Source organism: Chionomys nivalis, chromosome X (genome assembly GCF_950005125.1).
Source record: "Chionomys nivalis chromosome X, mChiNiv1.1, whole genome shotgun sequence".
Classification (NCBI taxonomy): domain Eukaryota; kingdom Metazoa; phylum Chordata; class Mammalia; order Rodentia; family Cricetidae; genus Chionomys; species Chionomys nivalis.
The window spans coordinates 107,126,559-107,143,654 of NC_080112.1; the positions used below are offsets into that span (position 1 = coordinate 107,126,559).

The 17,096-nt window shown below is 42.1% G+C and overlaps 1 protein-coding gene across 1 annotated transcript; it reads right to left on the reverse strand.

The window, feature by feature from the left end:
- Nucleotides 1-12,401: 12,401 nt before the first annotated feature.
- Nucleotides 12,402-15,495, reverse strand: LOC130868567 (melanoma antigen preferentially expressed in tumors-like). The gene is made up of 3 exons (XM_057760732.1): nucleotides 15,206-15,495; nucleotides 13,674-14,264; nucleotides 12,402-12,915 (listed from the first exon to the last, which is right to left on the reverse strand). The coding sequence occupies exons 1-3, from the start codon at nucleotides 15,493-15,495 to the stop codon at nucleotides 12,402-12,404; spliced, it is 1,395 nt and encodes a 464-aa protein (XP_057616715.1).
- Nucleotides 15,496-17,096: the final 1,601 nt, after the last annotated feature.

A 17,096-nucleotide genomic window follows, 5' to 3' on the forward strand; every position in this document is an offset into this window, starting at 1 on the left:
AGTTCTAGGGCCACCCTAATCAGGACCTCCACTTTCATCTCTCAGTTGAACCTAACCAGGGCCCCCACTTTCTGCTCTAGGGTCACCATATCCAGCCCCTTCACTTTCAGTTCTAGGGTGACTGTAAACGTGGCCCCCACTTTAAGCTCTAGGGCACCAGTAACCAGAACATCCACTTTCAGCTTGCTCTAGTGCCACTGTAACCAGAAGCTTCACTTTCAACTGGGGTCACCATAACCGGGACCCCTTCTTTCAGCTCTAGGGTCATTGTAGCCACAACCAACACTTTCACCTCTAGGCCTACCTTAACCAGGACCTTTACTTTCATCTCTATGGACTCCATAACCAGTAGCTCCACTTTCAGCTCTAGGGTAACCATGAAGAGGACATCATCTTTCAGCTCTAAGGTCACAGTAACCAGCACCTCCACTTTCAGCTCTTGTGTCATTGTAAACATGGCCTCCACTTTCAGCCCTAGGACACAAGTAACCAGAACCTCCACTTTCAGATAGCTCTAGAACCACCTTAACCAGGATCCTCTATAGTGATGAGCTGCGGGCAGGCCTGCTTTTTGTTCTGCCCGGCTTCTGCACAGCTAGCTTAGCCCCAGAAATAACAACACACAAACTGTATTCATTTGAACATTGCCTGGCCTGTTAGTTCTAGCCTCTTATTGGCTAACTCTCACATCTTGATTAACCCATTTCTAATAATCTGTGTAGCACCACGAGGTGGTGGCTTACCGGGAAAGATTCAGTATGTCTGACCTGGTGGCTGGTTCCATGGTGTCTACCTGACTCTGCTTCTTTCTCCCAGCATTCTGTTCTGTCTTCCCTGCCTACCTATGTTCCGACCTATCAGGCCAAGCAGTTTTCTTTATTAATTAACCAATGAAACAACAGATAGATAGAAGAAACTCCTACATCAACCCTCACTCTCAGCTGTGGGGTCACCATAACCAGGACCTCGAATTTCATATTTAGGAACACCATAACCAGTACCTATACTTTCAGGTCTAGGGTTATTGTAACCAGGTCATCCACTTTCACCTTTTGGGAGACCTTTACCAGGACCTCCACATTCATCTTCAGGGCCACAATAACCAGGGCCCCCACTTTCAGCTCTAGAGTCACCATAACCAGGGCTGCTACATTCAGCCTACTCTATGACTACAGTAACTGTAGCTTTTTCTATAGTAATTTCAGCTAGCACTAAGGCCACCATAACCAGGATTCCCACTTGTAGCTCTAGGGTCTCTGTAACCAGGACCTTCACATTCACCTAGCTCTTAAGCCACCAAAACCAGGGTCTCCACTGTCATCTCTAGAGTCATAGTAACTAGGACCCCCACTTTCAGCTCTAGGGTCACAGTAACCAGGGCCCCTACTTCCAGCTGTAGAGTCACTGTAACCGGGACTTCCAATTCATTTCTAGGGCCACATTAACTAGGACCTCCACTTTCATCTCTAGGGTTACCACAACCAGGGCCCCACTTTCAGCTCTAGGGTCACTGTAACTAGCCCCTCCACTTTCATCTCTATGGTCACTGTAACCAGGACCTCTACTTTCAGCTCTAGGGTCACTATAATCAGGACCACTACTTTCACCTCTAGGGTCACCTTAACCAGGAACTCCACTTTCATCTTTGGGTCACCATAAACAGAGCACACACTTTCAGCTCTCGCTTCACCTAACCAGAGCCCCCACCTTCAGCTCTATGGTCACAATAGCCAGGGACCCCACCTGCAGCTCCATGGTCACTGTAACCAGTGCCCCCGCATTCATCTCTAGGGTAACAGTCACAAGGGCCTCCCTCTTTCAGCTTGCTCTAGGGCCATCATAACCAGGACCTCCAAATTCAGCTAGCTCTTTGGCCACTGTAACCAGGACCCTGACTTTCAGCTCCATGATTGCCATAACCAGGGCCTCCACGTTCAGCTCTAGGAACACCATAACCAGGGCCCCAACTTCTAGCTCTAGTGTCACCATAACCAGATCATCCTCTTTCAGCTATAGGGTAATAGTAACCAGGGACCCCACTTTCAGCTCTAGGTTCACCATAACCAACACCTCCACTTTCAGCTCTTGGGTCACCATAACCAGAACCCCCACTTTCAGCTTGCCCTAGGGCCTCTGGAACCAGGACCTCCAATTTCGGCTAGCTCTAGGGTCACCATCACCAGGACCTTCACTTTCAGCTCTGGGGACACCATAACCAGGACCACCACTATCAGCTTTATGGTTACTGTAACCAGTACCTCCACTTTCAGATAACTCTAAGGCTACCATAACCAGGACCTCCACTTTTATCTCTAGGGTCACAGTAACCAGGGCCCCCACTTTCAGCTCTAGAGTCACTGTAACCAGGACATCTGCTTTCATTCTAGGGCCACTCTATCCAAAACCTCCACTTTCATCCCTAGGGTCATTGTAACCAGGGCCCGACTTTCAGCTCTACAGTCACCATAACCAGCACCTGCCTCTTTCACCTCTAGGGTCACCGTAAACATGGCTCTCACTTTTAACTCTAGGCCACCTGTTACTAGGAACTCCACTTCAGTTCTAGTGCCACTCTAAACAGGACCTCTACTTTCTCACTAGGGTCATTTTAACCATGACCTCCACTGTCAACTCTAGGGACACCATGACCAGGACCTCCACATTCAGCTCTATGATCACCATAAACAGGAAATCTCCTTTCAGCTCTAGGGCAACTGTAACCAGGACCTCCGCTTTCATCTCTAGGGTCATAGTTATCAGGGCCCCCACTTTGAGCTCTAGGGTCACAGTAAACATGGCCCCCTTTTCAGCTCTAGAGTAACTGTAACCAGGACCTCCAATTTCAGCTCTAGGCTCACCTTAAACAGGAAATTCACTTTCAGCACTGGGGTCACCATCACCAGGACCTATAATTTCATCTCTAGGGTCACAGTAACCAGGGTCGGTCCCCACTTTCAGCTCTAGAGTCACGGTAACCAGGACCTCCAATTTGGTTCTAGGTTCACACAAACCAGGACTTCCACTTTCATCTCTAGGGTCACAGTAGCCAGGGCCCCCACTTCTAGCTCCATGGTCACAGAAACCAGGGACCCCATTTTCAGCTTTCTCTCGGGCCACAGTAACCAGGACCTCCACTTTCAGCTCCAGGGCACCCGTTTTCAGGTAGCTCTAGATCCACCTTAAATAGGACATTCACTTTAAGCTCTGGGGTCACCATAACCAGGACCTCCACTTTCAGCACACTCTAGGGTCACTGTAACCAGGATCTATACTTTTATCTCTGGGGTAACAGTATCCAGGGACCCCACTTTCAGCTCTAGGGTCATCATAACCAGGTCCTCCATTTTCACCTCTAGAGCCACAATAACCACGACCTCCACTTTCTTCTCTAGGGTACCAGTAACCAGAAGCTCTACTTTCAGCTCTAAGGCCACCTAACCAGGACCTTCAATTTCACCTCTAAGGCAATCCTAACTAGGACCTACACTTTCATCTTTAGGGTCACCATAACCAGGGCTCCCACTTTCAGCTCTAGGGTCACCTTAGTCAGGGTCACCACTTCTAGCTCTAGGGCACACATAACCAGGACCACCTCTTTCAGGTAGCTCTAGGGCCACAGTATCCAGCCCCTTCACTTGTAGCTGTGGTCCTCACAACTTACCTTACCTACAGCTTCCTACACTGAGGATAACCATCCAACCACTTGGAAAACATGTAATAATTACTGACATGCCTTCAACACAGCCCACATTTGCCTGAAAACTTTATGAGCAGTTGTTTTTAAACACTGAATAATACTCCATGGTGTAAATTTTTCTGTGTTAGTAAGACATTTTTCACTACCTATTGTCATTGTGATATCTCTTCTGGTTCTTTGGTTTTTTTGCTTTGCTAAATGTCCCCTATGTTTATAAAACTTTGTATTTTAAAAATCTTAGAGCTGAGCTTTATGATGAAATTTTAGTAGCAGCATAAAAGCCTTCAACAGTATTACTGTTTAGTCGATTATAAATATCAATAAGCATACAGTAGTAAATGAATTAAAAACCAACTCTGAGGAAGATATCAAGGTATTAATTTCTGAAAATAATTACAAATTAAAGAAAGTCCAGTTACTAATCATATCTTTGTGCATCAAATGAACATTGTGAGTTTTTTGCATGAGTTTACAAGACTTTGTAGATTGAATCTTCATTCTTTGTGTGTCAATGGGAGTGGTAAATCATGCTCAGTGTGGGTGTGAGAAGAGTACCACGCTTTTGTGTTTAGTTTAGCATTATATCTAACTATGTGTCTGTATGTCTCTCTTCCATATATGCATGCATGCATGTGTATATGTAGCTAGCTAGAAAGGCAACAATCCATCTATCTATTCATCCATCCATCCATCCATCCATCCATCCATCCATCCATCCATCCATCCATGTATTTATATTTCTATCTATCTTTCTATTTGGTGAACAGTGCATAAAATATATATGGAAATCAGAACTGCATGCTGGAGTGTCTTCTCTTCCCTCCTACTATGTACATCTTATGACTGGAACATTGGTTATCTGGGATTCCTTCTACCATGCACATCTTGAGGAAGGAGCATAGTCTATCTGTCATAGCTGCCATTACCACATACTTATCTAACCAGCCCTAATGCTGTGTTGTCTATCTTTCTTAAAGGATTATATAAACTCTTATTACCAGGTAAACATTGTATCATCCCTATTATTACAGCTACCCATTAAATGTGAACTCTTAATTTATATGTGATTTCTCTCACCCAGAGTCCATGAAAGCCAACTAGGTCAGGGATAAACTATGGTGCACTGGGAACCCCTATTCCAAAGAAAAAACTATTTTTTTTCTTTTAAAGTTTAAAATAGAGTCTTTTCTAATATAAAACATCCTAATTAAAGTTTCCCCTCACTTTATTCCTCCCAGTTCTTCCTCCACCTGATCTCCCCTTGGGCTCCACTCCATTTCTTTCTCTTATTTGAAAAGAATAGGCATCAAAAATTAACAAAGAAATATGACAAAATAATCTATAATAAGAAAAAACAAAAATCATCACATTGACACTGGACCAGGCAACCCAACAGAAGGCAAAGAGCAGCACCAGCAGGCACAATAGTCAGGGACCCTCTCATTCACACACTCAGGAGTTTCATCAAAATATAATTCTAAATGCTATACTGTATAAACCAAGGACCTGTTGTAGGCCAGAGGCAGCCTTGTACTTGCTGCTTCTGTCTCTAAGAGTTCATATAAGACTTGTTTAGTTAATTTAGAGGGCCTTGTTCTTCGGATGCCCTCCAACCCTGCTTGTTCCTACACTCTGTTTTTCTCCTCTTTCACTGGGTTCCCTGTGTTCTGAAGAGAGGGATTTAATAGAGACATCCCCTTTATAACTGTGTGTTACAAAAATTCTCTCTGACATACTCTCTGTGAATACATGCCTATTTGTGGCAGGAAAGATCTTTTCTGAGGATGATCAAATAAGTCAGTCCCTGATGTATGAGGATAGCAGCATATCATCAGGAGTCATTTCATCACTACATTTCTTTCCTTTTGAAGATGAGTGTTATTTGTTTTTAACCTGTGTCCTTGAGATATCCAGAATCAGGGTCTTGGTGAGTCAAGCAGTGTCAGTCATGGGTTCCATCTCTTGGTCTGGGCCTTAGGTGAATCAGTTACCTCTTGGCAACTCCCACTAGTTCTGTACCACCACTATCTTTGAATACCTTGCAGGCAGGACAGATTGTAGGTCAATTTTTTGTGACAGGGTTGGTGCTTGCATTTTCTTTTGGTAGACTGAAGAATACCTTTCTGTACTTAGTGTTTGTATTACTGCAACAAAACATTATGACCAAAAAGCAAGTTCAGAAGGAAAAGATTTTGTTCGCTTATGCTTTATCAATGGAGACCATCATTAAAGGAATTCAGAACAGGAACTCAAACAGGGATGATATGGTGTTCCATTATGTATTCTGTGAATACCACTGGCTAATAAAGAAGCTGCTTTGGGCCTATTGCACTGCAGAAAAGGACAAGGTGGGAATTCCAAGAAGATAGAGCAGGGCAGAGTAGGTGGAGGCAAAGAGAAACCATGTAGCCACCAGAAATTACAGACACAGGAACATTGCCCTGTACACCACAGCTACGCCACAATACAGAGACTAATAGAAATAGGTTAATTTAAGATGCAAGTGCTAACTTGCAATGTGCTTAAGTGACTGGCCAAGCAGTGTTATAATTAACATATATTGTCATATTATTTTGGGTCTGGGCATCAAGGAAATTGAGCAAGCAGCCTCTGCCTATAAACGGTGTGCCAGCATGGGGCAAGAATTTCCACATATAGTCTAAGAAACATTTAAGAAAAAGGCTTCTAGCCTGGCGGTGGTGGCGCATGCCCTTAATCCCAGCACTTGGGAGGCAGAGGCAGGCGGATCTCTGTGAGTTCAAGACCAGCCTGATCTACAAGAGCTAGTTCCAGGACAGGCTCCAAAACCACAGGGAAACCCTGTCTCGAAAATACCAAAAAAAAAAAAACAAAACAAAACAAAACAAAACAAAAAAACAAAAAACAAACAAACAAACAAACAAAAAACAAAGAAAAAGACTTCTAAACTCACAAAAACAGGAGCCAAACTCAGATTCTTGGTAACATCATTATTTTTCAGATAGGCTCTGGTTTCTGTGGGCAAGCAGAGGTGTTTTTTTTTTTTTTAAGACAAGTTTTACTGACTCAGCATAAGATATTGTGGCTTCTGGGTTTGTGCTGGCAGCATGAACTCTGAAACATTCAGGAGGCTGAACACTTAAATGGGGTCTCTGAACAGCATGTTATAAATTGCTTAATGGTGACACAGACCTGCTGTTACCCTGGAGCTGGGGAAATATGCATGGCACTCAGAGGCAGCAAACATGCCTCATCCACATTGGACTGGGCAAAGCCAACAATAAGAGCAAAATTGAATAAATGGGACCACCTAAAACTGAGAAGCTGCTGTAAAGCAAAGGATACTGTCATTAAGACAAAAAGGCAACCTACTGATTGGGAGAAAATTTTCACCAACCCCGCATCAGACAAAGGTCTGATCTCCAAAATATATAAAGAACTCAAGAAACTAGTCGTTAAAATGCTAATTAACCCAATTAAAAAATGGGGCACTGAACTGAACAGAGAATTCTCAACAGAAGAAGTTCAAATGGCCAAAAGACATTTAAGGTCATGCTCAACCTCCTTAGTTATAAGGGAAATGCAAATCAAAACAAATTTGAGATACCATCATACACCTGTCAGAATGGGGCTAAAATCAAAGACACCAATGATATAGCCTTTGCTGAAGAGGATGTGGAGTAAGGGGAACACTCATCCATTGCTGGTGGGAATGCAAACTTGTGCAACCACTTTGGAAATCAGCGTGGCATTTTCTCAGGAAATTCGGGATCAACCTACCCAAGGAACCAGCAATACCACTCTTGGGAATATACCTAAGAGATACCCAATCATAACACAAAAACATTTGTTCAACTATGTTCATAGCAGCATTATTTGTAATAGCCAGAACCTGGAAACAACCTAGATGCCCCTCAATGGAAGAATGGATAAAGAAAGTGTGGAATATATATGCATTAGAGTAATACTCAGTGGTAAAAAACAATGACATCTTGAATTTTCCATGCAAATGGATGGAAACAGAAAACACTATCCTGAGTGAGGCAACCCAGTCCCAAAAAGATGAATATGGTATGTACTCACTCATAACTGGATTCTAGCCATAAATAAAGGACATTGAGCCTATAATTCATGATTCTATAGAAGCTAAATAAGAAGGTAAACCCAAAGAAAAGCAGATAGCTATCCTCCTGGATATTGGAAGTAGACAAGATTGCCAGGCAAAAGTTGGGAGTACTGGGGTGGCGGTAGGGTGGGGATAAAGGGAGATGGGGAGAGAGAAAGGAGAAAGGGAGTATGGGGAGAATTTGGGGGAATGGGGTGGTTGGAATGGAGGAAGGGTGGATATGGGAGCAGGGAAGAAGATATCTTGATTAAGGGAGCCAATTTGCGGTTGGCAAGAGACTTGACTCTAGAGGGGTTCCAAGGTGTCCAAGGAGATGTCCCCAGCTTGTTCCTTGGGCAGCTGAGAAGAGGGCGCCTGAACTGGCCTTCTCCTATAGCCACACTGATGAATATCTTGCATATCACCATAGAACCTTCATCTGGCGATGGATTAAGCTAGAGATAGAGACCCACACTGGAGCACTGAACTGAGCTCCCAAGGTCCAAATGAGGGGCAGAAGGAGGGAGAACATGAGCAAGGAAGTCAGGACCGTGAGGGGTGCGCCCACCCACTGAGAAGCTGGGGCTGATCTAATGGGAGCTCACCAAGTCCAGCTGGACTGGGCCTGATAGAGCGTCTGATCAAACTGGACTCTCTGAAGGTGGCTGACAATGAGGGCTGACTGAGAAGCCAAGGACAATGGCACTGGGTTTTCATTCTACTGCATGGACTGACTTTGTGGGAGCCTAGTCTGTTTGGATGCTCACCTTCCTAGACCTGATGGAGGGGGGAGGACCTTGGACTTCCCACAGGGCAGGAAACCCTGACTGCTCTTTGGACTGGAGAGGGAGGGGGAGGGGAGGGGAATTCGGAGGAGGGGAGGAGGAAAAAAATAATAAAAATAACAAAAACAAGAAAGTTGCTTACAATGCATTTCCTGTTTACATATGTAATATTATATCCTTCTGAAATCTTTGACAGAGCTGAAGAATATATAGTTATGGTTTTCCTTAGTTAGGATAAAAGATAATATAGAGGAGAGACATGTCATCATATGATCAAAGGGGTCAAGACCATGATGGGTATACCCAATGAAACAGCTTACCTGAGCTAATGGGAGCTCACTGACTCCATTCTCACAGCAAGGACCAGCATAAGACTAAACTAGACCCTCTGAATGTGGGTGACAGTTGTGTGGCTGGGGAACCAGTGGCTCTGAGACCAGAAGTTATCCCTATTGCTTGTGTACTGGGTCATTGGAACCCATTCTCTTTTGAAGGCTACCTTTCTCAGCCTAGATATAGTGTGGAGGGTCTTTGTCCTGCCTCAAAGCAATGTGCTAGATTTTGGTGACTTCTCATGAAAAACCTTACCCTCTCTGAGATGTGTATGGTGCAGGGTTGTGTGTTAGTTTGAAAGAGAAGTAAGAGGAGGGGAGTGAGTGGGAACTGGGATTGCTATGTAAAATGAGAAAAGATAGTTCTTAGTAACTTAATAAATAAATTTAAATTTTTATTAAAGCATGGATTTAGGAGTTATTCAGATACTTGCATTTCTATTCAAATTTTTTTGAGACAAGGTCTTAATACATTGCCATGGCTGGCACTACGTATACCAGTCTGGCCTTGAACTCACAGATATCTGGCTCTGAGTATCAGGTACTGGGATTAAAGTCATGTGTTTCCATACTTGGCTCAAACCAAATTGAATTCTGTTTTGTTCGGTTTCTTTCAAATTGGAATAAATAATTATTTTATTTATTTATTTATTTATTAAAGATTTCTGCCTCTTCCCCGCCACCACCTCCCATTACCCCCCCTCCCCCAATCAAGTCTTCCTGCCTCCTCAGCCCAAAGAGCAATCAGGTTTCCCTGCCCTGTGGGAGGTCCAAGGACCACCCACCTCCATCCAGGTCTATTAAGGTGAGCATCCAAACTACCTAGGCTCCCACAGACACCAACATTGGAGCACTGGACTGAAGTCTCACGATCCAAAGGAGGAGCAGAAGGAGAGAGAGCACGAGCAAGGAACTCAGGACCGCGAGGGGTGCACCCACACACTGAGGCAATGGGGATGTTCTATCGGGAACTCACCAAGGCCAGCTGGCCGGGGTCTGAAAAAGCATGGGACAAAACCAGACTCGCTGAACATAGCGGACAATGAGGACTACTGAGAACTGAAGAACAATGGCAATGGGTTTTTGATCCTATTGCACGTAATGGCTTTGTGGAATATATAATTCTTAACATAGATGTTTTATATGTTCTTAACAATGTCATTGATAAAATCACATATATGTGAGTTGAAAATAGAAATAACATAGCAAATTGTGCATATTGTTTTTACTGATATCTTCTTGACTTTGATAATATTTTATATAAATGTACTCATACAAACTTTACCTTTGTAGATAAATTTTCATGTTTTATATCACTGAAATAAAGATCAATATCATCCCAAATGTGAGAACTATGAATAAAATTCTGCAACTTTTAACATTATTTTTGCTTGGTTGATCTGAAACTCAGTATATTATCATTTATAAACTGAAATAAGAGAGACATAATATTATTTTTGTTTTTTTTTCTTATTAGATCCTTTAAAATGCAGTTTTTTAAAAATAATGGCATAAATGTTTAATTTTGTTTCATTTACTTAGTAATTAATTAAAATGCATTGGTGTTCACATTTCAGCATATGACAGGAACACATTAAATTTTATACACTTTTGATATGTCCTTGTAACACAGTGTTTGACCACATCAATACATTAATAACACGTGTATGTAACTAATCAATTGTTTCTATATGTTTCTTTTGCAGTATATCTTGAACAAACATGCTTTCTCTGTATGGTCATCATGTTTTAGTGTGAAATATAAAGGACTCCATGTACATATTTGCTATATAATATTATAGCAATTGTGGCAACTTTAATAAAAAAGATGCACCAGAATATTCAAACAGAATCATGTATATAATGAAGGAAGAATTATGCATGTGTCCTAAATATCTTCCTAAGCTAATATAATAGAAGGTAGTCTCAAGCTGATGGCTTATGGCAGGTGGTCGAAATTTTGAATAGGTTAGCTAGGTCAAGAATGGCTCCAGGGCAGGTGGTAAAAACTTTAGAGCAGTCAAGTTCAAGGATGCAGAACAGTATAGTCCCACTACTGAAGGCTGTATAGGGACTCAGGATCCTGCTCTCTCTGGTTCTATGCTTCATGAATTAAAAGGATTCTCCCTGCCGCAAACTCTTTACCATGTTCTTCCTTGCTGAAGTTTCAAAGCAGTGCAATTAAACAAGCATGGTGAAACTTCGAAAGCAGGGAAACAAAATTCTCTTCCTTTTTAGTCTATTATGTCAGGCGTTTTGCACAATGACAGAAGGCAGACGTCAAACAGATGTGAGAGAAAGCCTCCAAGACGGTAACATGGAACCCATGAACTCTGCTGAGAAGAGACTGAACATCATAGAGGGTTGGGAGCAGTGAGACCCCAGATCCTGAATTTCTTGTAAGCCCCTGATCTGAGTGCCTACAGCTGCTCTAAGCGAGAGACCTTCAGGAGTTCCTGATGGCAGGAGAGTGGTTTCTGGTGGGTTTGGCGGGGGCGTGGCTATCTCTATATAATCTGCCCCTGAACACAATAAAGGGGGCATTCTTGGGGAATTCAAGGATGACCCGTGTCGCAGTCTCTCTGTCTGTGTGTGTCTGTGTATTTTAACCTCCAGCCCCCTTGCCCGAATCTCGGTAACTGGGTGCCAGTGCACAGAGCGCAGACATGGGGGCGCGGTGCGCGGCAAAATTTGGAGGTCTCCACCGAGATATCGGCAATAGAGTCCACGTTGCCTTGAACAGAACATGCACCAAGAGCAAGGGAAATAAAATGTGGTCCAAGAGGGTAAAACAACTTCCTTCTATGCACTAGTAAACTGTGGAGAAACAGATGAGCCACAGAAATATTTAGCCACTGAGTGACAGAAACCTTGCCTTGTTTGTCCGTTCATTTCTGTTGACTACAATAATATCCCAATCCAAACTTTGGTGAAAGAGTATGAAATGAAAAAAAGCTGAACCACTCAATGGGTAATAGTGCAGATTCTTTTTGTCACTGTTAAATTCAGATGGTTTCCTTTAAGAGACAGAAGGCAGCATTAAATAGAGAAGCTTAATACAACTTAGGGGGGAAAGCGTTGGTTTCAACAAATACCTGCCCTTCAAAAACATATCCGTGTAAGGTTAGAGTATTGTGACAGGTGTCAAGTACCCACAGCTACATCTTAGTGAAATTTTCATGATGTAGACTTTCCACATCTTCTAACTAAAACTTCAGTAGCTACGATGAAGCATTATCAAAAACAATAGTCAAGAGACACACAGATTCTCTACAAGCCTTCCATCCTCTTACAAAGTATTTGCTATAGATATCAGTTACATACCTATAATTTTACCTGTATTTTGCTACAACATAAGAACTCTACCGGAACAAGGAAAAAAAAAAACATTTAACACTTATAGGAAATGTATCAAGGTGAAACTGTTGGAATTATAATTTATTTTAAAAACGTTTCATAATTAAAGGATATGTATCCAGATGAAGCTATGTTGGATCATAAATTTATCCAGGGTATGTAAACCAAATCATGTCGCTCCGCCCTGTTTCTCGTAGCATTCGTTTTAATCGTGCCTGCACATTAGCCAGTTTCTGCTGATCTAAACTGTCCTGGACGGGCCATCTCCCGTAGCAATGCACAGGGATAGGATAAATCACGTATTTAAGCTCCATCAACGGTGTTAAGTGCTCAAGGAGTCTCATGAGCATGGGCATACTAACAGGATTTGAGGAGAAGTTGAGCATTCGAAGTTGGGAACAGCGACTGAGTGCGGGGATGACACCAGCAACCATAGAATCTGTTAAAACGCACTGATTAACTGCCAGATGTTGCAAGGTACCAGAGATTCTATGCAAGATGTTATAAAAGGGCTCACAATCTTCCCAGTACATCGGATTATGGGTGATATTCAGCAACTTTAAATGGTTGATTTGAGGGCACTCAGCTAGAAACTTGAAATCATTGTAAGAAAGTTCACAGAATGTTAAATGTAAGAAATCCAAACTGGTTGGTAGGACTCTGCAGGGAGAAAACAGAAAAGGATTTATCGAAAAATCAGGACTAAAAGAGGGGAACTATATCTGTGAATCTAGAACAAACTGTTTTGCACATCATCAGCAAATGATGTGAGCTTTCACACACTTAATGTACTTGTGGGTCTGTGAGAGATACATTACCACCCTGGAAAATACTATTTTAACCTCGACAGTATGTACAACATATTCTTATAAAATTGTGTGAAAAACATAGTGAAAATGCTATCAACTTAGAAAATACAACAACCAAAAGGGGAGCTATTTCACCTGCTTAGAAGAGAGGGGAGAGAAGGGGCAACCAAATGGACGTTCCCATTGGCCAGTCCATAAATGACAGCCTCTCCAGTCATGGCCTGAACCTTGGGGATTTTCCTCATGATGTGACATAACTGTTTATGGGTGTATGAATCTGTGCACCTGTGCCAGAACTTAATGCCTTTCAATTTCCCCTCTTTATCTCTCGATGGCCAGAGGAGAGCTGCATTTCTCTTTTGACATTCATGTTTCTGGAATGAGCACAGTGCCTACACATGCTCACCTGACTACACTTTTTGTAACCCCATTTTTCTCTTCAATTACAGAAAGATACCATTCCATGACTGTTTTTAAACTCCCAGAATTGCCTATGCTGAGGAAGAAGGAGAAAGGATTATGGGTAGGTCAAGACTATCTAAGAATTATTTCTTTCATGTTAAAAAGCTATCTACTATTGGAAATACAGTATCTACCCCATGCCCTTACCGCAGGGCAGTTTCCAGATGATCTGTGAGGACGAAAGAATGCAAATTTAGTTCATTGAGATGGTCCATACACCTAAGATGTGAGACAAAATTCCGGAAGGCTTTCCCATTCAAAGATCTACAAGTGATTCTAGACAGGCAAAATCTTCTCAGCTGTCCCACTTGAGCCAGAAGGTTGTTGACATCATCGAGAGAGCCCTGAAATACTGACAAGTTGACTAGACATTTAAGATCTAGATGGTTGAGAATGTTTCTCCTATCACCCAATTCATCAATTTCCAAATCTCGGCAGCAGAGATGCAAAGACCCTGAACTGTCTTCCACTTTGTTCAGAAGCAGAGTCAAATATTCATGCTCCCTTAGGGTGATACTACTAACAATGGAAATGTTCACTATTAATTCCATGGGAAGACTAGAAGGTTGAACCTCAGGTTCTGAACTTGCAATACTCTGCTGGGACTGAATCTTCAAGATTGAGTGCTCTGAGTGAGCACAGGAGAAAAGGCATGCAGGTGACTTAGTACGGATCTCGGGGCAGACGATCTTGCAGCCAGAATCCTCCCTTAAATCTAGGATCCTCAGTTTAGGGATCCTGTAGGGAAAAAAAAAACACACAAAATATTATGAGGTAGAGACATTAATATAACCCAGCAGGATCAATGAAAACATGTTGTGATAAAATCATCTTTCTTTTTGTTTTTGTCATTTCATACACCAGCTACCAGCAAGATTTTGTTAAGCAATACTATGTCCTTTACTGTTTTCTGTAATCAATAAATTTTCATAGTGTCTTCCTATGCCTGTCTTCATGAAACATCTCAATTATGGATATCTATCCACAGTAGCCTCTCCCACCTCTATTACAAAATTAAAACCCTTTGTAAGACATCAGAGTGTTTAAGATAACCTCAACTCATGTACCAACCTCTTACAATGATTTTAAGCATTTGCTATTAACTAACTCAGAGAGATTATCTGGTCCATTCTTGCAGCAGGCTCCAGGATAATATTTTGGCTATCTTATCATATACATATTATACACATTACTGTTGAAAAGCTGAGCTCTTGGCTTTAACACTTGAACACCATCAATCATGCCCTTCAGTTCAGTGGTTCTTATATGCATAATTTTCTAATGTGGAGACAAAACATGGTTGAGGCTTAACCATTGCTGTCAGTGTCTTCTTGTGCCCCTTCAAGAAGGAGACAGCATTGAACAAGATGACAACATTTATCACTAAACAGCACACATTAATTTTTTTTCTTCAATTTGCCACCATCCTCAGCAGTCTTAACACTCGTGCCTTTTTTCTATGTAATAATAACACCATAATGCAAATCTGACAACAGTGCCCTCAGTGAAATATATCCCAGATTCAATATTTTAAGAAAATTGTTTCCAATGTGATCTCAGGTATTAGACTAAGAGTTCCACATTCTTTATCACTATTTGCACGTACTACCTTTGGAAAAGTAGCAGGCTGTGGTGTTACCTCCTGTGTCTTCGCATGACTCTATTATACAGGGTCTTACCTAGATCCTGAGTTCTGAACGGGCAGGAATTGAAGACCTTCCAGCATGGCTGTCAGGAGTTCACGATGGGGTCTGCGCACAGTAAATGTGCCAATATGAAGACAAGTAAAGGGCCAAACCTTCACCATTGCCTTCACTATATTCTTATGCACACCCTTGAAGGAGGCACAGAATAGTGGAACAAAAAGGTCCCTTGGGATCTCCTCGAGAGCGTGAATGGTTGCAGTTTCATTACTCAGGAGTTGATGTATAGCAAGATCCAGGAGTGTGTTTGGGTTCTTGTTGTCCATCTTAATGAAGCTGCATAAGGGTGAGAAACATTTAGAAAACTTGACAGATATCCACAGAGTCTTTGCAACAATTGTTGGCAATATGGGTAAATATTTGCAGAATAAATAGCAAAACAGCCACTTCTATTTGTAGGCAAAGGAAATTGTTTTATGTGTCTATTAAAATCTTTTTGTATATGAATAAAAATATAACCAAATTCTCTACATATATATGCATATGTAAATGAGTATATGTGACAAAATGTGAATAGAAATGAGCACTAACTTAAGAGAAGACAATTTTGGTCACCTAGCTACTGGATTCGTGATATTTGATCTCAATAGTATATAAACCACCACAAGAGAAAGGGTAAATCTATACAAAATTGATAGCATCATTACTAACTTGGAAATAGAATGTACTAAGACATCAAATTAACTGTGATTAAAGAAACAGGAATGACATTATAGCCCCTGAGTATATGGATATTTTGTCTATGATCTACCAAATAAATCTTACCTGAAAATTAAAGAGAAGTCAACCACCAGAGAGCTCTTAACTCAGTGAAACGTTCAGACTGAAAAGAGAGTGAGTTCAGGTCTCATCCTGCCTCATATTCCTCTCTAGCCTTGGTATTATAGGAGTGCATTGCCAGTGCCTGGCCTATATGACTAAATAGTGTGGTTACTGGGATTAAAGGTGTGTGCAACCACTGCCTGTCCTGTATGGCTGACTAGTGTGGCTAGCTCTGCACTCTGATCTTCGGGTAAGCTTTATTTGTTAGATTATCAACAAAATATCACTATGCATGACTTGTCATATTTGGTCACCTTTGTGGCATGTGCAGACATACCAAAATTGCAAGAGATATGCATGAAATAAAATGGTTAGGGTTTTCAAACTGATCTGAGTCTATAGTCAGAAATACTAGTTCCAATATAATCCTAAAATATAAAAACACGTATCCTAAAGATAAAGGGAGAACCACAGTTTAATGAAGCACCTCTTGCAATGATGTCCAATTAAATCCTACATTCTCTCATATATGTGGAGGACCATAAGGGACCTGCCACCTGGGACCATGGTGATATCTGGGCACGGGTTGCTGCCTATGAACAGGTCAGGGTCTGTGGTCCTGCCACAGTCAGGGTCTCTATTAATGTCTGTGGCCCATGTTGCCACCAAAGACTTCATCAATGTCTGGGGTCTGGGCCTCAACCTATGGCCATGAAGGTGTCTGAGGACTGTGCTTCCACCAGGGACATTCTGATCTTAACGGCCCATGCTGGCACCCATGGCCATGGTGTCATTCAGGCCAGGGATGCAGACTAGGGTCAGGCCGGGGTCCTTTTCCCTGCATCTGCCAGGGTATGGGTTAAGGTTTGTTGCTCCTGATTCCACTGAGGGCCAAGCAGATGACTGGGGACAGGTCAGACACCTCAGAGAACATTGGGATCTGAGGACCATGCTGCTGCCAAGGCCTTATTGATCTGTGTGTATGGTACTGCCATCTGATGCCATGAATATGTCTGTCATAGTCTGCTACCTAGGGTCATGTCTGGGTTCATGGTCCTGCAGCAGCTGGGATCTGTGATGATTGATGCCCATGGCCCATATTAGT